General features: G+C 44.1%; 1 protein-coding gene across 1 annotated transcript in view; it reads left to right on the top strand.

The window, feature by feature from the left end:
• The window catches only part of RAC2 (Rac family small GTPase 2), an 84,323-nt gene that overhangs the window by 40,413 nt on the left and 16,270 nt on the right, over nucleotides 1-27,640 (top strand). Inside the window, exons 4-6 of the mRNA XM_030210247.1 lie at nucleotides 1,963-2,025; nucleotides 6,583-6,742; nucleotides 26,143-26,274. Coding sequence (XP_030066107.1) covers nucleotides 1,963-2,025; nucleotides 6,583-6,742; nucleotides 26,143-26,273 — 354 coding nt within the window. The 3' untranslated portion in view covers nucleotide 26,274. The remainder of the gene's footprint in view (nucleotides 1-1,962; nucleotides 2,026-6,582; nucleotides 6,743-26,142; nucleotides 26,275-27,640) is intronic.

The following is a 27,640-nucleotide window of genomic DNA, read 5'->3' as shown; positions in this document are numbered from 1 at the left end:
CACTGGGGATAATTTGGCAGCGAGAGACTCACCCAGAGGAGGTTGTGACCCATTCGGTGAGAGGAGGGCGCTAGTGTAGAACAGAAGCGGCAGGTGCAGGCGGACCTGAGCTGTGCTGGGGATAGACTCTCTGAGTGGCCGTAGGGTAACCCCAGGCATGTGGCTAGGTGTTTCAACACACGATATAAGGACTGTTTCTGTTCCATAACTGGATATTGAGTTAGCCAGTTTCCCTTTTCTAGACAGTCACAGAGTTGAACACAGACTGTTTATTCTATAAGTTTTTTTTCTAGAAATGGGATGTTAGATACTAACTGGTAACTTTCAAGTTTGTCCTAGTCAAGGTTGTTCTTCTTTAGCAAAGGATACAGACGTTCAAATATTTGAAAGGTGTTAATCCAAAAACAAACCTTTTCCAGATATGGGAAGACACTAGAACTAGAGGGCATTAATTGAGGTTGAAAGGGGGCACACTGAGGAATAATGTCAGGAAGTATTTTTTTCATGGAGAGGGTGGTAGATACCTGGAATGACCTCCTGAAGGAAGTGGTGGAGATGAAAATGGTAACGGAATTCAAAAACGCATGGGATAAACACAAAGGAATCTTGTTTAGAAGGAATAGATTCAAAGAAGCTTAGTGGAGATTCGAAAGCAGCACTGACAATTGGGAAGCAAAGCCAGTGCTGGGCAAACTTATAGTCTGTGCTCTGATAGTGACTGGACAGATTCAGTTTCAGAAGTTGGAGAAAAAGACCAGTGCTGGGCAGACTTCTACGGTTTGTGCCCTAATCCTGGCTGAATAGATTTGGATGAGCTGGAGTGGAGCTTTTCAGGGACTTCGACATTAAATTCAGAAATTTTAGAACAAGGGCAGTGCTGGACAAACTTCTACAGTCTATGCCATGAAAATGGCAAGAACAAATCAAGACCAGGTATACATATGAAGTATCACATACCATATGTAATGAGTTTATCTTGTTGGGCAGACTGGATGGACCATATAGGTCTTTATCTGCCGTCATCTACTATGTTACTATCCTTTTTAATGCTGTTGATAGTTGCCCATTAGAAAGCAAGAAGTTCATGATTTTTTGGCACCTTCTAATGAGGCCCCTGCTTGTCTACTGCACTATCTTTGAAGGGCAGGGGTCGAGGGAGCAGGTAATTGGTCAAAGGTGTGTTAGGATTTTGTCAAGGCCCTCCTCTGTTATTGGGTTAAAAAGTCCCAAATGTCTGTCAGGAGGGGGCAAGTTTGTGAACTCTTGGTTAGCTGATTGGAGACCAATCTAGTTTTCAAGATATTCAAAATGAATATGCATGGTATAAAGAAGCATGCAGTGGAGGTAGTATAGGCAAACTGATTTCATACATATTAGTGGGTGCAATCCTGAAAACCTGAGTGGCTGGATTTGTCCTAATGAGAGGGTTCACAGCAATTGAACCATAGCTATTGTGTGGAAGTATTATAAATGTTCATTGGAGATATTCTTAAAATAAAATCCATTGGCAAATCACAAAGACTAGAATGTTTGTGATAAAATCCTTCCATCCTCCCCAGAGAATATTGATTGGCTACAAAGAAAGCAAACAAAATACATATACCTTTTATTTCAAATATATTTTAAACTGTTAGAAATAGAACATTTTGTTTCAGGAAAAGGAAGCAAATACTTGAAAAGGTCCAGCATAGGGAGGAATTCAAGCAAGATGTTAATTTGGGCAGGATTGCTTTGAAAAGAAAAATTCTGTCTTTTACTTTATCCTTTGAGTCAATGGGAGATTTGTTGTCAGTTTTCTCCAGTTCATCTCTTGGTTTGATATAAAGTGGTAATGTATATTTGCATCTTTTTCTGTTGATGTTTAAATGAACGTCTATGTTTCTGCTAAGTCATTCCATGCACACACCATTTCCATAACCAAGAATATGATGCTATTTTTTGGATGTTGTCTTTATCTCATAGGATGTTTTCCTGATCTGCTTCTCACTGGTCAGCCCTGCATCCTATGAAAATGTCCGGGCCAAGGTAAGCAGAAAATGGTTCATGTTGCATGAAAGAGGTAAGAATGTATCAGATGCATGTGTTGCTGTGTAAAGGTTTGTGTATATATATATGTGACGGTCAGTGTATGTATGCAAATGTTTGTGAATATGTACCAAGAGGGATGGATGTAATATTAAGTTTTATGGGTATGCGCGTATATGTATTCCCATTCTGGTTCCTGCCGCACCAAGCAGCCATGGTTTACTGCTTCTCTGTACTTCTACTGCTGCCAGCTTCGTCAATCGGAATGTCACTGGCAGAACAGCAAACACATTGGTGATTTACATTGCTATAAAATTATGGTGCTACATTACATACTTGAAATCAATCAAAACAATCATGCTCGTCTATTCTTATCTCTAGAGCACCAACCTCAAGTAGACTATACCATACTCTGGTCTCTCACCACAGCACCCTCAATAACATTAGGTTTAACTTATTTGCCTTCTGTAGATGCTCTAGCCTCTCACTTCTGTTCCAAGCGTATAGCTGCTCAACTGTCCTTTACCTCCTATACTGCTACTCTGCTTCCAATGCTCACGGACACTGTTTTCTTTCTGGCTACTCCACACTCTCCAATGTGTCTCTTGGAGTTCACACTTCCATCACCCTCACAGCTGTCAGAGCTTCTTGCCACTGTTTGTACCACTACTGCTCCTCATGACCCCATCCCCTCCCTATTCATTAAACGCTTCGGGGCCACTGTAGTTCCATTTTTGCATGCGATAGTCACAACCTCACTAACAGAAGGCAAAGTACTTCAGGTCTAGAAACATGCCATCATACTGCCAAAACAGAAAGATAAAACCTTAGGCCCTACCTTAATCAACAACTACCATCCCATTGCACAGCTCCCTTTAGCCTCTAAACTAGCAGAACAAGTTGAGAATTATCTAGATCAGTGTTCCCTCCTTCATCCACAGCAGACTGGGTTTTGGAAGTTCCAAAGCACAGAAATGGCTCTTTTAGGACTCCTCACATGTATCTATGAACACTACAGTAGGATGGAACCAGTACTTCTAATCTCACTTGACCTTACTATGGCCTTTGATACTATAGACCATCCTCCACTTCTTCATCACTTGTCTGCAATAGGGGTTCAAGGTATCACTTTGACTTTGTTACGATCCTTCCCACAGAACAGACTAAATCAGGTTCACAATCACAAATCTACTTCTCCTCTGTATGATACTCCTTGTGGTGTCCCCCACGGGTCGGTCTTGGCACCACTTCTATTCAATGAATTTTTTGCACCCCCTACTATTACTATTTGTACCTTCCTCTCTGGATTGCTTCTGTTTCCCCTTTCCTATGGTTTTTGTAGTTTATTTTCTTTTCTAATATAACTAGCCGTTGAGCTCGTAAAAACGGGCTAGTATAGGAAAGGGGGGGGGGTTGAAAGCCCCTTCCCGTCGCCGCTGCAAGGCCCCCCTCCCGCTGCCGAGCTCGCCCCCCCCCCCCCGAGTCGCCGCCACCCCTCCATCCGGCCCGGGCCCTCGCTCCACTATTGAAACAGCGAGGGAACGCAGCACACAGCTCTGCTCTGCTGAGCTGCCGTCATCCTTCCTTCTTCTTCTCTGCCTGTGTCCTGCCCTTGTGTGATGTAACGTAGTCGAGAGCGGGACACAGGCAGAGAAGAAGGAAGGAAGGATGGCAGCTCAGCAGAGCTGTGTGCTGCGTTCCCTTGCTGTTTCAATAGCGGACCGAGGGCCCGGTCGGGTGGAGGGTGGGGGGAGCATTAGCGACGGTGGTTTCGTCCCTTGCAAATGCGCAGTAGAGACCCTCTCTTTTCCACCCCCATCATCACATATTGACACGGGGGTGGGGCAGAGAGGTCTCTGCGCATTTGCGAGTGAGTACGACACTCGCCATTTATATGTTTGATATATTGTTTTTGGATATTGTAAACCGCTTAGCTGGAATGTTCCCCCAGGCAGTATATCAAGTATTAAAAAACTTGGAAACTTGGATATGTATGTTTGGGGAGGGGGCACAGCAATGATATTGATCCACAATATGAAGTACAGCTCTTACAGTGAGAGCTTCTGGTCACTGGAATGGGAACCTACTCAATGACTCAATGGTAGTGTTCACACAAAAGAACAAATTCACTAATAAGAATAGCTGTTAAACAGCACAATGACCGCCAGTGAAGACCAAAATATGTGACTTCTCAAAAAATGGGAAAAATGTCTCATACACTCCTGTGGCAACACTCTCACTTTTCAGGTGCACACAGCGCAAAAAGTAATCATAGACATAAAAAAAACCCTTAGATACTTTTTTTGTTTTTTAAATATGCAAAAAAGTGTATAAAAATATACGTAATTAAATTCTTCGCTTTTGAATGCCCAAACTGACAGCAAGAATTCAAATCACTTATCTTAACCTGCTGTACAGTTCAAATGAAGGGTGGTACTTCCTTGCTTCCAGAAACACTGTCATGCAGGGAACCACATTGCCATAATCCAAATGCTGGAGTGTTAACTTCTCACTGCCTTCAGGTTAGCAATGGTAGTGTTGCCTGCTTTCATGTGGAAGATCTAAGGTCAATTCCCAGTTCAACTTCTGCTCTTTGGGCCAGCCAAGATTTAGGATGCTATGAGATCAGCGTGCATTGTCCTTGGGGTTTAGGCAGGGAAGCTAGCCATCATACAGTGGCACTACCTAACAGAAAGATTCAAGGCTGCATATACAGAGTTCAGGAGGGAGCTATGGTGTGTGGCTCTTGGTTAAAGGTAATCGATGAAATGGTTGAGCTAGGCTGGGACAAGGAGCTAAAATGGAGGGAAATCCACAGGAACCTTCAAATGAAAGCTCATGATGATATAGCTCCAGTAGAGATTTTTCCTATTGTATCCCACTAACTGCTGGATTCTGTCTCCCAAATTTGGACACAGATCACAGATCCGTGTGTAAACTAATGAGCTAATCAGGTACTAACAATCAATAGCTGGTATTAATTGACAGTGATTAGGAATTATGCATGCATCTGCCCTATGCCCTATTCTATAACATGTGTGTCTAAATTTATGGCACACAACTCCAAAGGGGGCATGGCCATGAGAGGGGTATGGGTGGTTTGGGGAATTCTCAGGATTTAGATGCAATGTTATAGAATAATGTCATTTATGCGCCTAACTGCTCTAAGCTGGGTGCCAGCATTTAAACCAGATTTGACAGGTGTAAATGCTGATGCCCAAAGTCGGGCATGAAATGCACGTTAAGCTAGTATTCTGTAAAGGGTGCTTTGCGCACAGTGCCCCTTTGGAATGCTAGTTTAGCATGGATCATCCCGGCGCCCAGTTTTGGGTGACATTTGCTGAATTCCCCTCCCCAAAGGCCAAAGTGTTATAGCTATTCCTCCCCCTCCAAAAAAAAAGTGATAGGGCAATTCTATAAAGTGGTACCTAAATATAGGCATCACAAAGGGATGTGCTTAGCGCTAATTCGATAATGGCACTAGAGTGCACCTAACCTGTTAAAGAATAGTGGAGTGGAGGAGTGGCCGAATGGTTAGTACAGCAGGCTTTGATCCTGGTGACCTAGGTTCAATTCCCACTACGGCTCCTTGTGGCCTTGGGCAAGTCACTTAACCCTACATTGCCCCAGGTACAAAACAAAACTTAGATTGTGAGCCCTCTAGGGACAGAAAGTACCTGCATATAGTGTGTACAGTGTTGCATGTGTGTAGCAGCACTATAGAAATGATTATCAGAATACAAATTTAATGCTGCTTTGGTATGCCAAAATTTAGGCACAGCCTCTTATGTCTGGTCAATATTTATTTGGATTTTTGCTCAATAGTAGCTTAAGGTGAGTTACATTCAGGTACTCTGGATATTTCTCTGTCCCAGGAAGGCTCACAATCTAAGTTTGTATCTGAGGCAATGGAGGGTTAAGTGACTTGCGCAAGATCACAAGGAGCAGTAGTGGGATTTGAACCGGCCACTTCAGGATTGCAAGACCAGTGCTCTAACCACTAGGCCACTCCTCCACTCCAATGGCTGCTGCACCTATATGTGTGCACAGACACAACTGATAGGATTCTATACGTTGCACGAACCACAATGCACATCCATGCTCATACCCACATTCAGGTCAGTTGTGCACCAAGTTTATAGAACAGATCCAGGCACTTATGCATGTAAATAAGTGCCTCTATTCTCTAAACTTTGGTGCACAATTGGTGACTTACTTTAGGTATGCATTATAGAATTGCCCTTAATGTATGTGTCTTTGGTAAAGTGCATGCCGCTCTGTTAGATAAGATGGGGAGTGCGGAGGGGTAGCTATTACCCCTTAGCCTTCAGTGATATAAAATAAGAAACGTCTTGGGGATGTGTTTGATATAACAAGCATCTCTTCACAGAAAAAAAACAGGAAATATTAACTCCTTTCATTTCAATTTTAACTACCTTACAGAGAAAACCTCAAAATGCTTTGATGCCAGAAACAGACATATAGAAGGATTTTTTTTGTGTTTGTTTCTGGTTGTCATGCTCACACCTGTGCATTTTTCTTCTTTCTTGTTTGCAGTGGTACCCCGAGGTCCGGCACCACTGCCCCAGCACTCCCATCATTCTCGTCGGCACCAAGTTAGATCTCCGGGAAGACAAGGACACCATTGAGAAATTAAAGGAGAAGAAGCTGGTACCCATCACTTACCCACAGGGGCTTGCACTGGCTAAAGAGATTGGTGGGTTATCCTAATAAATATATATCTGGAAATGTTGAGGCTATCCTCACCCTATAATTATCTGATTAGCCAGGGAGGGAGAAGAGTTAGATAAAGGGGTGTACACTGTTTCCCAATATTTCACACTCTTATGTAGTAACATGGAGGGGCATTTGTGATATGATGTCTAAATCAGTAATGATACATTAAAACTTTATAAAAATAACATCAAAATTATCAAAGAAAAAAATCTTAAAACTTATCAAATAAAAAAGTTTTCAGTTTCCTTCAAAACTGAAGATAATTTGGCCGTAGACCTTTCAAAGAAGGATATCTTAATAGAAATGTATTGTATACCAAAGATGAAGAAAAGATGATTGAAACAAAAGTTGAATTAATAGATCCGGTGAAGAAGTATTAATATATGAAAAACCAAGCAAGCAATTTTAAAAATAATTTGAGCTTTTAAAGAGAGCCAAAGGATCTTATGAAGATACCCAGAGATGCTATCGTATTTCTTAATCCGGAAAATTAGTCAAGCCGCTGTATTCTGTATTGGCTGGAGTTTTCTTAACAATGCAGATTTTAATCCATGCATATACAACGAGTTGCAATAGTCCAAATAGTACAAAACCAATCTTTGGACCAGTAGGGCAAAATAATGCTAATGAAATTATGATCTAATTAAGTGCAATTGTCTTAATCGAAAGATAGTTTTCTTCCATATTTTAGCAACCTGAGGTTCGAAAGTGAGAAAAGAATCCAAAATGACACCAAGAACCTTTGAATTATCATCAATATATAAACGTTTGCCCTGAGGCAGTGTAATTTTGGAAGGGATTAGAATAGATGGATTTTGAAACCAAAGAACTTTGGACTTATTAGCATTTAACGTAAGCATATTTAATATTTGCCCAGCTTTGATTTTTATCCAGAATATTTTCTCAAAAGTATCCTCCAATTTAGCACATACTGGAACTCTATCATCACCATATGAAAATAATCTTTCACTTCTGGCCAGTAAAATTGTTCCCACGCTAGGAGTCACAGACCAAGAAAGGGATCTAGGTGTCGTCGTTGATGATACATTGAAACCTTCTGCTCAGTGTGCTGCTGCGGCTAAGAAATCAAATAGAATGTTAGGTATTATTACGAAAGGAATTGAAAACAAAAATGAGGATGTTATAATGCTTTTGTATCACTCCATGGTGCGACCGCACCTCGAATATTGTGTTCAATTCTGGTCGCTACATTTCAAAAAAGATATAGTGGAATTAGAAAAGGTGCAGAGAAGAGCAACAAAAATGATAAATGGGGATAGGATGACTTCCCTATGAGGAAAGGCTAAAGCAGCTAGGGCTCTTCAGCTTGGAAAAAAGGCGGCTAAGGGGAGATATGATAGAGGTCTATAAAATAATGAGTGGAGTTGAACGTGTAGAAGTGAAGCGTCTGTTTACGCTTTGCAAAAATACTAGGACTAGGGGGTATGCGATGAAGCTACAATGTAGTAAATTTAAAACAAATCAGAAAAAATCTTTCTTCATTCAACATGTAATTAAACTCTGGAGTTCGTTGCCAGAGAATGTGGTAAAGGAGGTTAGCTTAGCGGAGTTTAAAAAAGGTTTGGATGACTTCCTAAAGGAAAAGTCCATAGACCATTATTAAATGGACTTGGAGAAAATCCACTATTTCTGGGATAAGCAATATAAAATGTTTTGTACTTTTTGGGGATCTTGCCAGGTACTTGTGACCTGGATTGGCCACTGTTGGAAACAGTATACTGGGTTTGATGGACCTTTGATCTGTCCCAGTATGGCAATACTTATGTACTTATGAGAGCTCATAATCAAATTAAACAGCATGGTGATAGGGGTGAACCCTGGGGGAAAGTACAAGTCGAATACCAACTTTGAGAAAATTTGCCATTTTTCCAAACACAGTAGTGTCAATTGAGCAAAAAATCCTTAACTCAACTGAGAACAGATCCTACCATCCAAATTATAATCTCAGCAGTAGTAGGTCATGATCCATAGAATAAAACATGGCAGATATGTGGTACTGTAATAAAATGATCTGTTTACCCTGACAAAGATTTTTTATTTTTTTTTATCTCTGATATCATTGTTAACAACAAGGTTTCAGTACTGTGTTTAGCTATAAAGCCAAATTGTGAGTAATGTAAACGTGAATATTTTTTTATATAGTAAGATAATTGCCTACTTATAAATGTCTCCAAAAGTTTAGTGAATAATGGAATACCTGCAGTAGGTCTAAAGTTTGAAGGAGAAGATAAATCTAGATCCTGTGATTGAGGTATGGGAGTAAGCCCAATGGAGTGAATTCTACATATTGTGCGAAAAAATCAGCGCCCCCAAAAATCATAAACCTTGCTTAAAGTTAGGCGTGGTTTATAGAACAGCACTTACACCAGGGAATTGTGCCTAACTTTAGGAGTGGCCATTTGCACTAACTGAAATGTGGTGCAAATGTGCGTGCCTAAATTAGGCGCATACCCCCTTTTTCTAAAGCAATGTGCGTAAATGCTAGGAACGCCCCCGTTCTGCCCATGACTCTCCCATTTCCACACCCTCTTTTTTTACTCATAATTTAAAATTCCAATTAAATGTAATTAGTGCCAATAATTGCTTGTTAAGCCAATTACTGGCACTAATTACCTCATTATTCAATTAAATTGTGCATGCAAATTATACGTGCACCCAAATTTGCCCATGCAATTTTTGGTTACTTTTATAGAATTAGGGGTTATATGTCTCATATCTAATGGTAATATTCCTTGTTCCGAAAGTTGTAGGTAATAGCACTAGAAAACACTGACTGGAACACCGAGTCAGAATTATCGACCAATGCTCAACACTTTTATTTTATTTTTTATTTGTTGCATTTGTATCCCACAGATTCCCACCTATTTACAGGCTCAATGTGGCTTACATAGTACCGTTAGGCATTTGCTCAGTTGGTTGATAACAAATACAAGGTTGTATAGTGATCGAATGAGGTATATGTGGAGAGTCGGAAGTGATGAAAGTTGTGTGTTGTCCAGTGCGATCATTAGGCATGCTGTGCTTTGGGTGAAGAAGTTTACGTAGGGTCGTTGGGGTAGGCCTTTTTGAAGAGGTTGGTTTTTAGTGATTTCCTGAAGTTCAGGTGGTCATGGATTGTTTTCACAGCTTTTGGGAGGCCATTCCATAGTTGTGCGCTTATGTAGGAGAAGCCGGATGCATAGGTTGTTTTGTATTTCAGTCCTTTGCAATTTGGGTAGTGTAGGTTTAGGTATGATCTTGCAGACCCGACCTAACAGCATGCAAATTATATGCACAACAGCATGCAAATTATATTCATGCTGTCAGTGCTGAGCATTGGTCGGTAAAGGGATCGGAATGTTTCTGGCACTACTCGTCCAGTGGATCCCTCCTGACACCTCCCAACCTTGAAAAATCCCAACTCCCTAGTAGCCACTGGCCCTGGTGTTCTAGTGGAATTTCCCCCAGAGCCCTCCACATACCTTTTGTAGGAGGCAGGAGGAATGCCTACTCCCTCCTGCCTCTGGGCCCGCTCGCTTCAAACTGGCAGCACCCAACTGCTTCTTGGTGCATCCTGGGATGCATTGGGAGTGGCCTAAATACTATATAAGGGAAAAACTCCTCATATTGGTATTTAGTCCCTTCCTAGTACATTCCAGGATGCACTGGGCAGGGGCGGGCACTGCCATTTTGATGTAGGCAGGCCCAGGGCAGGAAGGAGTAGGCGTTCCTCTTGCCTCCTATGAAAGCCATGTGGAGGGCTCTGGGGGAGGATTCCAATAGACAACCAAAGTCATTGGCAACTAGGAGTTTGGGCCCAGCCTAGTCGTGGGCCTGCCAGGTCAAGTCGGTGAGCCTGCTGGACCACCAGGTATTTGTTAAGGTTGGGGAGGCAGGAGAGGTTCACTGGACCACTGGGGATTTTTAAAGATTGAGGGGCAGGCTCGGGCTCAGGGAAGGGTTTGGGTGTAAAGAGCTGCAGTGTGCTGCTGTGTTGACTTTCCTGTTAGTGACTGAGCGAATCAGCACTCAGACACTCACAGGAAAGTTAGCATGGGACCCTATCAACTCAGAGCTGTTGGTAGTTTCTAGCCATTATGGCAGGGGTTTTTTGTGAGCTGGTTTTCTGAGCATTGGAGGAAATTTTTAATACTAGCGAACTGATTAGCATAGGACTTCCGGTCACTGCTTCTGTGCACAGTAAAGCAATGCCCAAAAGCCTCTGTGCACTACCTGCTAAATAATGTTTCTTTTAGACTGGCTAAAACCAGTGTAAATGAAATGTTGTAAGCCCAGTTCGCTTTGAGCATCGGCCCTAAATCAGTTATCGGTATGTAATAGTTCAAAATTCAACTGCAACTCTAAATAAATCCTTGACATTCTTTAAGGACTATGTTTAGATGATCTCTATGCTTCATGATAGGGAGGCATCTCAGCAAAATAACTGCATTAAATTCATCTCGAATTCACTCCAACAAGGATCTCAGTTTTGCCATTAATGGCTTCTTCAGGGGGTATTTCCTTTAAAAGTTGGATTTCATCCAATCCTCAGATTCAGAGTACCTGGACCATAGAATTTGAATCTTATACCATTAGGATCTGGGTTTACATTATTTAAAATTATACGTTTTTCCTTCCGTTTATCTGAATATTAGGGGAGCAATGCCATGAAGAGTGTGCCTTCTTTGCACAGAGGTTGCACTAAGAGTATACATTCCATGAGGATGTGCTCATGCACAAATGCATGAACCTTCATGCATGCACACACTATCAGAAAAGATTGTGTTCTCTTTGAAAACAGTGTGCATTATGACCAGCACACAAAGAAACACAAAATACTGTCTATTCTGCCCGCTTTCATTTGTTAATGATATGCAACAACACGGGATACGTCTTGACTTCAGACTGGTGCAAGGCCATTCCTTCTCATCCTCTTCCCTTTCTCTTCCCAAGGTTCTTCCCCCCCCCCCCCCCACCTCCTTCCCATCACCCTCTCTCCTTGCCATCTTCATCCCTATTGCAATTGTCATCAGTTTCTTTGCTGTTTTCTAGGGATGGGCTGTCATTTGAAATGAATATTATTTTCCAATAAGAATGCATACTATTTGCATATACCTCTGGATTCTATATATGCATCAAAATTTAGGTGTTCTGCCGAGATGCGCATACAATGTAATTGGCTAACAAACTGTTAACTATCAATAATTTCATGCTATCAATTATTGATATTAATTGGTACCTATTAGGATTTGTGTGCGCTTCTGGCTGCATTCTATTCTATAATGCTGGTCACCAAAATCCCATAGCGCACAGAGGGGCCATATTCTACAACAATGCATGTAAATGTTGGAATGCCCACAAAATGCCCATTTCCCTGCCCATAATCACACACCCTTTTGCCTGCAAGCATTAACATTTAGGCGCAGTGTGTTACAGACTATGCTTAAGGAGTTGTGTGCGTAAATTCTAATTATTGCCAATTAGTGCTCATTATTGCTTAAGTGCTGTTAACAACACTGATTGGCTTGTTAAGCCAGTTAAGTTACGCATTTTGTTATAGAATATGCTTGGATTTTGGCATGGAACGCTAGGCACGGTAAAAAGAATCCAGGGGTAAGTGCACATTCTTTAAGAAAGCATGCACTGCGTGCAAATAGAACAAATAGAGCTTTCATTTTGAAACAAACAAAAAAGGAAGAAAACAAAGCAAAAGTTTTCAGACCACCTGTACTTACTGCTTTCTCTCTTTTCTCATTCGTGCTTGCTCATCCTCTCCCTCCTCTCTCATAGTCAATGAAATAATAGGAAGTCAGACAGACAGGAAGCACATCCCTCATTTTCAGTTGATCCCACCTCTTCTTGCTATCTCTTCCCTTTCACTGAGAATCAGTGTTTAGGAAGATAAAATAGGCCTCTCTTCCTTTATGGTTACTGTATCTGTACCCTAGGCAATTTTCTAGAGAAATAGAGTAGGATCTCTGAATCTGGAGACTCCAGGTTGAATCCAGGAAAGTTCCCAGATTTACAAATTTGGATCTTTTTTTATAGTGCCTTTCTCTTGTAGAGGGAGAAAATTTCCTCTTTTTTTTTTTAATATGGGGAAGAAACACAAGGATGTCTATTGCCTGGCTTCAAGCCATCCACCAGATGCAGTAGTGGTTGGTCCAATGGAACTCCACCTTAACATCTTTGGCTGGGCAGCCACAGGGTGGAACGCGGATGATGGGAAAATCAGCATTCTCCCAGGCTTCTATTAGCTGTTTGTCCCCACGAGGATGGAAAACAGCCACCCTCCACAGCCCTGTGTGTTGACATCAGAGGAAGTTTAGAAACACACAGAATGGAATATTTGTGTGCCAGGGCCTCATCTACACAAGCAACTATTTTGAAGGTTCATGAAGCTGCAATGGGTTATAATATACTCTCGGTCACAAGGCCTTTGGTACCTTTTGGTGAGCAAAAAACAGGGTCTTTGCCTGAAATTATGACATTTTTATCATTTCAAAAACCCTATGTTGTGACGCTTTACTCTTTATGAACGCTATAGATAATGTGGGGAAAATACTTTCTGATAAATTTAATTCAATGGAAGAGCAACTAATTAATATTTCTGGTAAATTAGCAAATATATATCTTTGCTATAAGATCAAGTCAAGAGACTGGGTACTTTAGAATTAAAAGTTTCTAAGTATGAGTCCTCCAAGGTTGCTTTAATTAAAGATAATTTAATTTTACTTAAGAAACTAGAGGTGTTAGAGAGCTTATCCAGATCAAGAAACATATGGTTTATAAACTTTTCAAGGTCAACTAATATACTCCAGAACAAATGTTGGACATTTTGAATTTGACAATGGATACTCTTCCACCTGTGATTTGGGTTTATTATATTCCTACTCCTTCCTCTTCAGGTCTTGATTACTCAGTTATTACAGAGTTTTCAGGGGACAGTTTATAATTGTCTAGAAGATCTCCTTACTATGAATGAATATTACCTGAAACGTTAATAGTCATATTTGGTGGAGAGGTGGTTGGGCATAATATTTTGAGATTGTATTTCAGGCACAGAATGCAATTATTTTGGGGTTTTCAAATCTGGGATTACCCAAATGGGGTGACGGCCATGTAGAAGAGAAGGATGCAGTCCTTGGTACTTAGGCCTAAGGCTCTTCATATAGGTGCACAATTTTTTCTTAAATTTCCTTGCAACTGTGCAATATATTATAACAAGGAGAAGTATATATTCTTTGAGCCATCCCAATTATTGTCTTTTCTAAGTTGCAAAACTGATATGGCTTCTGTAGAAAATTCCCTGAAGACATAATCCGATTAGGTTAAATATAATTCCTGCTTTAATATACAGTTAAATTTTGACTTTTCTAGCTGGATATCCTTTTTCCTGCTTCTATTATGTTTTTTAAATTTCCTTTTATTTCTGCTGTCAATGATTCCACCCCCTATAATTAGATGAATTTTGAAATGGGATGTAGATTGTAACATGATAATATCTTCTATATTTATCTCATTTCATTATTGCCTATATAATCCTATTATTTCTTGTACAGTAATATACTTGATTTATATATTTTGAAATTGCACAAAAATAAAATACAAAAAAAAGAAGATAGCCCTGTTTTAGAAAAGAAAAAGAAGTTGGAATTGAGACATCCAGGTCAGGATGTCGTTGGCAAGTGCATTTTTTTACAAAGGGTCTTTTTAAAGACCAACATCCTCTTTCATATTAGATATTTATTGAACACAGATGGTTTATCCTGCACCTTAGAACATTTGCTTGCAGACAGGTAATCCTGTACCCCGGAGCATCAGCGTGCAACCAGCTACTGTTTAAACAGACTCCTGATGCAGGCTTAGTGGCCGAAACACAACGTTTGTGTCGAGTCTTTTCAGCCAATAAACTTTTGATCTTAAGTACACGGCTTTCCAGTCTTTGGCATCCATGGTCAAACTCCCACTTTTGTTGTCTTATCTCTGTGTTTTCCTGTGGGACGTTTGAGTTCTCCGTCTTCGGGGGATTCTCCTGAACATATACCCCTGGACTAAACCAGCGCATAAACATTTATTTTTGCCGTTTTAGAAATATGCACATGTATGATCTTGGCCTCGTCACAGACAGCAGTATCCCTTGCCAGTTTGTTTATTAGGGGGGAGTATGATAAAAAAAACACTGCGGATTAAAGGGGCAGTCCAAGCAGTTTGTCACACTCTAAACATGCTTGATAGCAGGTGTAAATCATGATGTCAATCCATTAGGACATCGTTGTTTATTCCCCTTCTAGGCACACCCTAGTTCCACTGAAACTACACCCAGACCACGTCCCCTTGCCATTTGCGTGCACTTGAGTTTCAGACATACATACTGGCAAGATAAATGTTTAAGGGGTCCTTTTACTAAGGTGCACCGAATAGTGGCCTGCGCTGGTGTAGACGCGTGTATTGGAGGCGCTCAGGTTCACTTTTCAGCACACCTGCAAAACAGGCCTTTTTTGGGGGCAAAATGATTATTGGCGCGCATCCATTTTGGACCTGAGACCTTACCGCCACCCGTTGACTTAGCGGTAAGTTCTCACGTGCTAACCGGGCGGTAACCGTCAGTGCACGTACAATGCTGATTACCGCTCGGTTAGTGCCATGCGCGTAAAAAAATGAAATTACTGCCCGGGCCATGTGGTAGCCGGGCGGTAGTTCCAAATTGGCGTGCATTGGGTGCACGCAGGCACCTATGCAGCTTAGTAAAAGGGCCCCTAAATGCCAGTTTACACACAACTAAAACACAAATATCCCTCCAAAATCACCACCAAAGGAAGCAGGTGGTGCAGTAGCATAAGGAGCACCTTGGTAAAGAGGGTTGAGGAAGTGTTCAGAGATAGTAAGCAGGGGCACAATCGTTATCTGATCCTTTTACTAAGCTGAGGTAAAAGATGGCCAAGGCTAGTGTCAGCATGTGTTTTTGACATGCACTGAGGCCCCCTTTTACCGCAGCGGGTAAAAGGGAAATGGGACTTGATATACCACCTTTCTGAGGTTTTTGCAACTGCATTCAAAGTGGTTTACATATATTCAGGTACTTATTTTGTACCAGGGGCAATGGAGGGTTAAGTGACTTGCCCAGAGTCACAAGGCGCTGCAGTGGGAATCAAACTCAGTTCCCCAGGTTCAAAGCCCACTGCACTAACCACTAGGCTACTCCTCCACTAGCAACAGTCCATGTAGAAGCCTGCCCTTGCAGATCAGCAGTGCGGCCGTGCAGGCTTCTGTTTCTGTGAGTCTGTGACGTCAGACTCACAGAAACAGAAGCCTGCGCAGCCGCGTTGCTGATCTGCAAGGGCAGGCTTCTACATGGACTGTTGCTAGTGGAATAGCAACATTCCATGTAGAATCTCAAATAGTAGCAACAGAATCTCAATAGTAGCAACGTTCCATCTACAATCTCCAAAAGTAGCAACATTCCATCTACAATCTCCAATAATAGCAACATTCCATCTAGAACCTCAAATAGGGAAAGGGACATGGGACTTGATATACCACCTTTCTGTGGTTTTTGCAACTACATTCAAAGCAGTTCGCATATATTCAGGTACTTATTTTGTACCAAGGGCAATGGAGGGTTAAGTGACTTGCCCAGAGTCACAAGGAGCTGCAGTGGAAATTGAAGTCAGTTCCCCAGGATCAAAGTCCACTGCACTAACCACTAGGCTACTCCTCCACTAGCAATATTCTATGTAGAAACCTGCCCTTGCAGATCAGCAATGCGGCCGCGCAGGCTACTGTTTCTGTGAGTCTGACGTCCTGCACGTACGTGCAGGATGTCAGACTCACAGAAACAGAAGCCTGCGCAGCCGCGTTACTGATCTGCAAGGGCAGGCTTCTACATGGAATGTTGCTAGTGGAATAGCAACATTCCACGTAGAATCTCAAATAGTAGCAACAGAATCTAAATAGTAGCAACATTCCATCTAGAATCTCAATAGTAGCAACATTCCATGTAGAATCTCAAATAGTAGCAACAGAATCTCAACATTCCATTTAGAATCTCAAATAGGGAAAAGGAAATGGGACTTGATATACTGCCTTTTTGAGGTTTTTGCAACTACATTCAAAGCGGTTTACATATATTCAGGTACTTATTTTGCACCAGGGGCAATGGAGGGTTAAGTGACTTGGGAATCGAACTCAGTTCCCCACCATCAAAGTCCACTGCACTAGCCACTAGTCTACTCCTCTTTTTGGGAAAAGAAATGGCTGTGCAGTAATTGAACCTCTTGCCAGGTGGCCATTTCAGGGGAGGGCACGTACCGCTACCCATTCAGGTGGCAGTAAGGGCTCCTGCAGTAACTCAGTGGTAACCGAGCAGCATGCGGTCCTGCCCAAGTAAGCACCAGGCTACAAAATTGATAATATTGTTGTAGCACCAGAAATGGCATGCACTGGGGGTGGGAACTACCACAAGGCTACCGCAGGAGCCCAGCGGTAGTTCTGGATTGGCACATGGCAAGCATGTTGCCACGCGCCAACCCTTTAATAAAAAGGGCCCCTGTGTGTGCCCACTTGCTGAAAATGGGGTAGGTGCCAAGGGCATTACATTCTCTGCCAATGAGTTAGTAAATGGAGAGGGCTGGATAGGAAGAACTGGGCACAAGAAAAGAAGGATTTAAAGAAAGTGGGAATTAAAATGATTTTTTTTAAAGTATGTTTGAATCTGCAAAGCTCAGACTGGTTCAATTGAATATTAGTACTTCAGAGAAGCTTTTAGCTTATTTCTCACAAGAGAGAAGTTGGTTGGATGGGGATGATAAGATATGTCTTAACGTCACCCACAGGAAACCCCATCCACTTCCGTCTGTTGCTGTGTTTCACGATTTCATTTTCTCCTTCCTGTTCAGTTTTTTGAGAGGTGAATCACCCTCCGTAGAATTCTCTCTGGCTCCCTCACTCCTTCCATAATTGCTTCTGGTTCCATCCCTGATCTCTCTTTCTCTTCCTTTCAGTACAGCAAGGCTTGATCGAGATCTTTTTGTGATAGGAAGTTACAAACAAGCATTGGCTGAATCCACATTAGTGGGTATCTAGTTGCCTGAAAGTATGGATGTACTTTTACAACACATGCATTTTCTGCTGCATACAAAATAGGCATTTCAGGGCTGTTTCAAGGGTGCAGATGTTGGCTGGACTTTTAGTTGGTGCAATGACTGTCTGAAGTTAAGTGCCAGCACCAGTGCTTAATTTAATATGTATATTCAGCATTGCTCTCTTGATAATATTTTAGTCTGTCCATAAATATATGGATTATATCAACAAATTGAGCAATATAAATGTCCTAATATTATCCATATATATTTTGAAGATAGATGAATACTAGTAAAAAAGGCCCATTTCTGACACAAATGAAATAGGCGCTAGCAAGGTTTTCCTCGGAGTGTGTATGTTTGAGACAGTGTGTGTGTGAGAGTGATATGTGAGAGAGAGAGAGAGTGACTGTGCGAGTGTGTGTGTGTGACAGAGAGAGAGTGAGACTGGGTGCGAGTGTGTCTATGAGAGAGAGTGTGTGTGTGTGAGAATGACAGTGTGTGCGAGTGCGTATGTGAGACACAGTGAGTGTGAGAGAGAGTGTGTTTCACACAGATACAGTGTGTGTGAGTGAGTGTGTGTGAGAGAGAGCGAGTGTGAGAGTATGTGTGCGACACAGACTGTTTGTAAGACCGAGAGTTTGCAGAACCCCCTCCCCCTCTTCTTCCCCCTCCCCCTCTCCCCTCCCCCTTCCCCCCTTCCACCCCTCTTCGAGTTCCAGGACCCCCCTCCCACTTCTTCCCATCCGAGTTCCAGGACCCCCCTCCCACTTCTTCGCATTCTCTCCTCTCCCCTTCCCGCACTGCCTCTTTCCCTCTCTCCAGGTTCCAGGACTCCCTCCCCCTTCTTCCCATCCCCCTGCTACCTCCTGATCCAGGACCCCCTCCCCTTCTAGTGGATTTCCAGGAATCCCCTCCCCCCTCTGTCATTTCAGGACCACCCTCTGTAGTTTCAGGAGCCCCTTCCCCCCCCCCGTGTCGTTCATGACCCCCCCTTCCTCTCTGTCATTTCAGGACCCCCTCCCCACCTCTCTGGCCCTCTCCCTGTTCCTGTGGTCCCGCCCTCAAGGGTGGGACCACAGGAACAGCTGAAACAGAAGCGAAAGAAAAGGCTGTCTGAAGCGGCGTCCCTGCGTGCAGGAGGTAAAAACTTTTAAGCAGCTGGCTCTTACGAAGGGGAGGGCAAGAGAGGGGGGGAATGGGAGGGGGGTCCTGAAACGACAGAGTGGGGGAAAGGGGGGTCCTGAAATGACAGAAGGGGAGTGTTTGTGGCTCCATTATCTTTGACTCACCACTTCCGGTTTTGCTGCGGTGCCGCCGACGCTGCTCCTCGCGCTCCACATTTTCCTCCCAGAGCTCCTTCAGCAGCACTACCACTATTTCTCACCTCCAACGTTCTGTCTTGCCTGGGACCGTGGCTCCCTTGGAATTGGTCTGCTAGGATCACATCATAATGTGACAAGTGACGTCAGTCTGATCTACGGAGCCAAACAGACCAACTCCGAGGGAGTCACAGTCCCAGGCAAGACAGAACGTTGGAGGTGAGAATTAGTATATAGGAAGAGGGGCATAATCGAACGGGGCCAGCCATCTATAAGGGCGGCCATCTCTAATGACAGCCCCGTAAAGCGACGTACCTGACCGTATTATTGAAACAAGATGGCCGGCCATCTTTCGTTTCGATAATACGGTCGGGGCCTGCCAAATCTCAACATTTGGGCCGGCTTTAGAGATCACTGCCATTGGTTTTCGCCGATAATGGAAACTAATGGCGGCCATCTCAAACTCGGCCAAATCCAAGCCATTTGGTCATGGGAGGAGCCAGCATTTGTAGTGCACTAGTCCCCCTCACATGCCAGGACACCAACCGGACACCCTAGGGGGCACTGCAGTGGACTTCACAAATTGATCCCAGGTGCATAGCTCCCTTACCTTGGGTGCTGAGCCCCCCAACCCCCCCAACACCCACTCCCCACAACTGTACACCACTACCATAGCCCTTACGGATGAAGGGGGGCACCTAGATGTGGGTACAGTGGGTTTCGGGTGGGTTTTGGAGGGCTCACATTTACCACCACAAGTGCACTACGAATTTTGGTTGTCCCCGCAACGGAAAGCAGTTGAGGATGCCCAGAATCGGCTTTCCATTATGCTGACTTGGGTGACCCTGAGAGAAGGACGCCCATCTCCTGATTTGTGTCGGAAGATGGGCGCCCTTCTCTTTCGAAAATGCCCCTGCTAGCGTAACACACTGCACCTAACTTTTAATACGCACATCCAAAAAGGGGCATGGCTATGGATGGGGAAATGGGCATGTTGTGGGCATTGTGAAAAACTACATGCATATTTATAGAATATACCTGCTCTCCATGTAATTTAGGCGCTGGTATTTACACCAAGTTTTACTTGGTGTAAATGGCCACGACTAAATTTGGTCACATGGAGAGGCACTCAGCATTATTTTATCTACTGCGCAGAAATTTAAATCTATTCTATAAAATTTAGGCATACTTTATGGAATTCACCTAAGCGTATTTTCCTTCCACATGGAATTTTCAGGCGCCGTACTTTGAATCTCCCCCTAAGCTAGAATTCTATAATGACACATGTTATGCTTATGCTTGCTCTGTACAGTAGTTAGGCGCCTGAGTGTGCACTTAAATAGTCAGAATTCCCATTACTTGTCTATGTTTCTCACATGTGAACGCCCCTTTTGCAAGCTAGAACACTTAGATGCAAAATTATAGAATTGCCCCTAAGGGCACTTTGGCGCCTGCCATTTCTCCACCATTTTGGAGCCTAATTGCCATTTCAGCACCAAAACTTATGGGACAAAACTGACACCTAACTTTTGGAGCACTATACAGAATGGGGGGGGGGGGGGGCAGTGTTAAATAAATATATGTCAGAGTTTTTCTTCACTGCTCTACATTTACTTATGGAGGAGAAAACATGAATAAAACTGTTACAATATTTACACTGTGGAAACTGATATATCTGTCCTAAGAGTCATTGTGAGGACATTGGCTCTTTAAGACTATGAGTCCTGTTGTGACATCAGGAAGCAAAAGCTAACCACGGTGTACTTATGATTATGCCAAATCCTAAGTACTTGTTCCAAGCTTTCTTGAATTCAGATATAGTTTTCATCTCCACCGGAAGGCTCTTCCATGAATTCACCACCTTCTCCGTGAAGAAGTATTTCCTCAGCTTACTTCTGAGTGTCCATTTTTACCTTCATTCTAAGGCCCCTCATTCCACAGCTTCCTTTCAATCGAAAGAGACTCATCTTCTCTGCATTTTTGCCATGGAGGTATTTAAGCATCTCTATCAAATCTCCCCTCTCCCAAGTATATTTATAGAGAAAGAAAGACAAATTCTATGAGCGTGTGAGTTATTTTAAGGATTAATTTTATTTATTTATTAGGATTTATTTACCGCCTTTTTGAAGGAATTCAAACAAGACGGTGTACAGTAAGAATAAATCAAACATGAGCACTAGACAATTACAGCAGTAAAAATATTCAAATAACAATAGAAAGAATGGCATAGTATGCTTCTTACAATATGTAATAGAACATTTTAATAGACAGTGAATGGTATAAGCAAAGATGGAATATATAGATAGGTAAGACAGAGGAGTTAGAAAATAAGGTGACTAATTTAAAGAGCGTTGTACATGAGGTCAGAGAGATGATTAAATATTATCCCAGCTAGGATAGGAGTGGATAAACATATCCTGCTGCAGTATGTGCAGCCTGTGTCATGCATCCTGTATGTGAGACTGACAAGTTAGTTACTTCTTCCATTAAAGGTCTGGTTGAAGAGCCAAGCTTTCACCTGCTTCCTGAAGTAGAGTGATAATTGTACTTAGCAGAATTTGGGTGTGCACAATATAGATTTTAATTTTGTTTATATTGTATAACTAGCCGTTAAGCCCGTAAAAACGGGCGGGTATTGGAATGTTTTTTTCCCCAAGGCCCCCCTCCCGTTGCAGCTGCAAAGTCCCTGCCATCCTCCTTCCCTGCCAGCTCCAAGGCCCCCTCTGTCCCTTCCTCCCAGCTCCAAGGCTCCAGTCCTCCCCCCTTCCCAGCTGCAAGGCCCCCTGCCCTCCCTCCCCCCCAGCTCCCAAGGCCCCCTTCCCTCCCTCCCAGTTCCAAGGCCCCCTGCTCTCCCTCACAACTGTAAGGGGCCCCATTCCCTCACAACTGTAAGGGCCCCCCTGCCCTCCCTCCCAGCTCCAAGGCTCCAGTCCTCCCCCCTTCCCAGCTGCAAGGCCCCCTGCCTGCCCGCCCTCCCTCCCTCCCAGTTCCAAGGCCCCAGGCCCTCCCCCCAGCTCCCAAGGCCCCCGGCCCTCCCTCCCTCCCAGTTCCAAGGCCCCAGGCCCTCCCCCCCAGCTCCCAAGGCCCCCTTCCCTCCCGCCCTCCCAGTTCCAAGGCCCCCTGCTCTCCCTCACAACTGTAACAGCCCCCCTGCCCTCCAGCTCCAAGGCTCCAGTCCTCCCCCCTTCCCAGCTGCAAGGCCCCCCGCCCTCCCTCCCTCCCAGTTCCAAGGCCCCAGGCCCCCCCAGCTCCCAAGGCCCCCACAGCTCCCTCCCTCCCAGTTCCAAGGCCCCCTGCTCTCCCTCACAACTGTAAGGGCCCCCTGCCCTCCCTCCCAGCTCCAAGGCTCCAGTCCTCCCCCCTTCCCAGCTGCAAGTCCCCCCGCCCTCCATCCCTCCCACCCAGTTCCAAGGCCCCAGGCCCCCCCAGCTCCCAAGGCCCCCTTCCCTCCCTCCCTCCCAGTTCCAAGGCCCCAGGCCCCCCCAGCTCCCCAGGCCCCCTTCCTTCCCCCCCTCCCTCCCAGCCCCCAGGCCCCCCCCCTTCTGAGACATCCCATGTCCCCCCCCCCCCCCAAGGTAGCCGCTACCGCCCCCCCCCCCCCCACGCCGGAGTCGCCACCACCCCCCCCTTCACCCGGCCCGGGCCCTCTCTTCGTTATTCAACTTACAGCAGCGCCGAAACAGCAGCAAGCAGTAGCTCCCGTTGGCCTTCCTTCACTGCCTGTGCCTCGCCCTCGTGTGACGTCACGTCGGCGAGGGCGGGGCACAGGCAGGGAAGGAAGGCCGACGGGAGCTGAAGCTGAGCTGCTTGCTGCTGTTTCGGCGCTGCTGTAAATTCAATAACGAAGAGAGGGCCCGGACCGGGTGAAGGGGGGGTGGTGGCGACTCCGGGGGTGGGGGGGCGGTAGCGGCTACCTTGGGGGGGGGGAGCGGTAGCGACGTCAGCGGTTCCCTCCCTCCCCTTCAGCGCAGTTTCCCTCTCTGTCCCGCCCCCCTTCCCCTGTCATCACGTCTTGACGCGGGGGCGGGACAGAGAGGGAAGTCTCTACTGCGCATTTGCAGGTGAGTCGGTCACTTGCCATTTATAGGTTTGATTGTTTGTGATTTCAGATCGTTGTAAATCACTTTAAATTTGTGGTTAGAGGTAATCAGCTATAGGGCCTGATATTCAAAGGGAAGTGGGAAGTCCGGGGAAGTCCGGGGATGGAGACAGCTAGATTGAGGGAGGTTGGGGGGTTGATTATCGGCCGCTGCCTGGTTAACGTCTGAGTCAGTGCACGTACCAGTCAGTCTGTAATTCTCTCCCTATTTTGGTGCATTCTTTAAGTGACTAAGGGGCTCATTTTCAAAAGAGAAAAATGTCTAAAAAGTAGCATAAAGCAGCATTTGGACGTTTTGATTGCCAAACCGTTCAAATCACTACTTTTGCAGACATTTGTCTATGCATTTCATCTGCAGTGCATCCAGATCACAAGGAGCTATGCCAGGGGTGTTGGAGGCAGGATTAGGGTGTTCCGAACACTTGGATCCTTTTCTGCCATAATGGAACAAAACCAAAATGACCAGGACTAAAACTATGATGTTTTGAGCTAGACCTGTTTTAATAACGACTAAGCCACAAAGAAAGTGCCTACTCCCCCAGTGGTCACTGGTCTCCTCTCACCGCTCAAAGATGTGAAAGAAACAGTACATACTAGCCTCTATGATAGCTTCAGATGTTATGACCAGTCCTATTAGAGCAGCCTGGTGCTCAATGCAGTGTACCGTGGAGATGGGGACCCAGACCCATAATCCACTCTGTTACACTTGTGAAGGAAAGTGTCAGCCCCCCCCCCCCCCAAAAAAAAAAAATGTTTTTTAAATAGATACACAAATATATAAAGGCTACTTTAGTGGTGTATAGTTGGGCACAGTAAGTGTTTGGTGGGTTTTGGAGGGCTTACCATGCAATATAAGGGGTAACAGTAAGAAGTGTACCTGGGAGCTTTATGTGAAGTCCATTGCTGTGCCCCCTAGGTTGCCCCACTGCACTGCTGGGATGTTTGTGTGGCCAGTCTACTAAGAATGCTGGCTCCTCCAACATCCCAATGACTTGATTTTGTGCGTTTTTCATTTGGACTTTTTTTTTCACAAAGCACAAAACCCTCTAGCAAGTGCCCATTTTTGGAAAAAAAAAGACATTTTGCTGTTTCAAAAATGGCTATATTTACTATTCAGATTCTGGACATTTTGAACAAAACATCATATCTAAAATGCCCCTCCATGTGATGTTCCGTTAGCAACTTAAAACCTTCTTATTTAAGATATACTGTATGTAGGATGAATGATAGGTTAGAATTTTTAAACTATGTTTGCAATTCCTGGATAATCTAATCTGGTTACCTATTTTGTAATCTGCATAGAACTGGAGAGGTGTTTGTACAACACAAGACCGAAATGTAATGTAATATTCAGTGCTGGAAGCCATGAGTGCCCTGGCATTAAATATCCAGGGTTAGTTCAGCCCGTAGCTGTGAGCAGCTTACACGCTACTTACCACTGTGGGTTGAATATTACTGCCCCCCCCCCCTCACCCACCCATAGCTATTTATTAATTCCTAGTTTCTGATTGACTTGATGGTTGCACAAATACATTTTTTTTATAATGTTGGATGATGAGCTATAAAAATAGACTGAAAACAAAATAATAAAATTAAGTGAAATAGCTGCATTAAAAAGTTTCAGAAACTCCAGAGCTGTAACAGAGATGGAACACATGACATCTTACATCAAGACGCTTATTTTTAAAGCAGTTGAACATCCTATGAGGCCAAAGCGGATGTCCATGTGCTTGAAACATCCAAGTACCAATTTTGCAAATGCAGAAAAGGGATGTCCAGCTCTGCAGTTCATCCAAATAGTAAGGGGGCATGTTTTGGGCAGGAGTAGAGAGGGTCTGACATCTGGACATCCAAGAACGATTACCAAATGGGAAGAAAAGTCCAGGTCTAAAATAAGGATGTCCTTATGTAGACCTGTGTCAGGCTCATCCAGTGTATGAACAGGTGCTCTGATTGAGCAGCTGTCCACTGGAGGAATTAAAGCATGGAACCTCCTTAAGCCCGCAATGACTGCTGTCCTCCTCCCTGTCTCCTAAAAGTGAAAGGGGATTCTAGGCTTCATGACAGTTTCAGGTATTACTGGCATTCTTAACATAACAAGAAGCAAGTCTGAGGGGTAGCCTAGTGGTTAATGCAGTGAGCTGTAAACCAAGTGACCCAGGTTCAAATCATACTTCAGCTCTTCTATATATTTAGATAAATATAGATATATATCTTGTAATTGTGAGCCTCGAGAAACAGAAAAATATCTATGTACCTAAATATATAATCCACCTAAAAGTTATAGAAGTAGTGTACATTCAGGTGCAGTAGGTATTGTTCTTTTCCTGGAGGGTTCATTATTACAACATATAAGAAAGTGGAATTTGAGCCTGAGTCCCTTGGTTCACAGTCTACCGCACTAACCAGTGTGCAATACATCTGTGTGTAGCCATTTTCATAGAATGCTGCTATATATACAGTCATGTCCTATGGCCCTCTCCCCCCCCCCCCCCCCCTGTTTTTAGCATATGGACGTTCATCTCACATATTTTCAAACAGGAAATCTTGACGTACTTCCTGTTTGAAAATATGTGTGAGATGGACATCTGTTTGGGACGTTCTGAGCTGGACATCACCATTTCAACTTGGACATCCTTTCGAAAGTGTCCCTCTAAATAAGCGTTATTCGAGGGGAATTTAAATTTTGCCTACCACTTTCGTGCAGTGTCTGAGTACTTTCCCTTTGAAAATTGCATAGAAACAAGGTACCTGCAGAGACTTGCACCAATTCTTTCTAGTTTTTTTGTCCGTGGGGACCTGCAGAATATTTCTTGGAGAGTAAACCACAACATAATACGATCTCTCTCTCTTTGCTCTTTTTCTTCTCCCTGTATAGATGCAGTGAAATACCTAGAGTGCTCTGCTCTCACACAAAGAGGACTGAAAACAGTCTTTGATGAGGCTATTCGTGCAGTCCTGTGTCCCCAACCCACCAGGCCAAAGAAGCAGGGCTGTAACCTTCTCTGAGGTAAGAGAGAAAATAAGCTACAGTACTAGTACCAGAAAACAAACTAAGATTATTGGTCAGCCACAGCTAAGAGCTGCTGTGAATGGTGGCAGAGCAAGTGATAAAGGAATCCAATTGCAGTTCCTTCCACATCAGCCTTGTACAAGTCACTGCCCTCATCCTTCCACCTCCACCCTCCATAACCCTGGCCAACCTGTGCAAAGAGGTTCTCTTCATATGTGGTTTCAGGCAAAGGAGCTGCATGGGTCCCATTTTGGTGCTTCTCAGTGTTCCCAGCATGCACTGTGCTACATCTGTCTCTTACTAGCCCTGCAGTCCAATACAGATCCACTGATGCCAATATGAGACCAGGACTAGCACAAGAAGATGAGTAGCTTCATACTACCCATGACTCAGTGAGTGACCCCTCACTAAAGCACGACCTTGGCTTGAGCCAGGTATATGCCCTCTGCTGGTGAGGATCATATGCCACTAGTTTACTTATCAGTTTGGACAAAGAAGCCTTCCTTACACATAGGGCATGATTAATGATTATTGAATATGTTTTGTAAAAGCCTTAAGGCATAAGCACAGAACACAAATATATAGAAAGAGAGAAGAATGATGGCAAATAAAGACTATCAGGTGAATTTTCGAAAGAGAATGGCGCCCATCTTCCAACACAAATCGGGAGATGGGCGTCCTTCTCGCAAGGTTGCCCAAATCGGCATAATCGAAAGCCGATTTTGGGCGCCCTCAACTGCAGTCCGTCGTGGGGATGAATAAAGTTCACGGGGCATGTAGGAGGCGTAGCAAAGGCGGGACTGGGGCATGCTTAAGAGATGGGCATCCTCGGCCGATAATGGAAAAAAGAAGGGCGTCCCTGACAAACACTTGGACGACTTTACTGGGTCCATTTCTTTTCACAACCAAGCATCAAAAAGGTGCCCGAACTGACCAGATGACCACCGGAGGGAATCGGGGATAACCTCCCCTTACTCCCCCAGTGGTCACTAACCCCCTTCCACCCTGAAAAAAAATATTTAAAAATACTTTTTTGCAAGCCTCTATGCCAGCCTCAAATGCCATACTCAGGTCCATCGCAGCAGTATGAAGGTACCTGGAGCAGTTGTAGTGGGTGCAGTGTACTTCGGGCAGGTGGATCCAGGCCCACCCCCCCCCCCTACCTGTTACACTTGTGGTGGTAAATGTGAGCCCTACAAAACCCACCAGAAACCCACTGTACCCACATGTAGGTGCCCCCCTTCATCCCTATGGGCTATGGTAGTGGTGTACAGTTGTGGGATTTGGGTTTTTTTTTGGGGGGGGGTGGGAGCTATGCACCTGGGACCTTTTTCTGAAGTCCATTGTAGTGCCCCCTAGGGTG

This window comes from Microcaecilia unicolor, chromosome 1, assembly GCF_901765095.1.
Source record: "Microcaecilia unicolor chromosome 1, aMicUni1.1, whole genome shotgun sequence".
NCBI lineage: Eukaryota > Metazoa > Chordata > Amphibia > Gymnophiona > Siphonopidae > Microcaecilia > Microcaecilia unicolor.
This window is presented reverse-complemented; position numbering and strand designations above follow the sequence as displayed.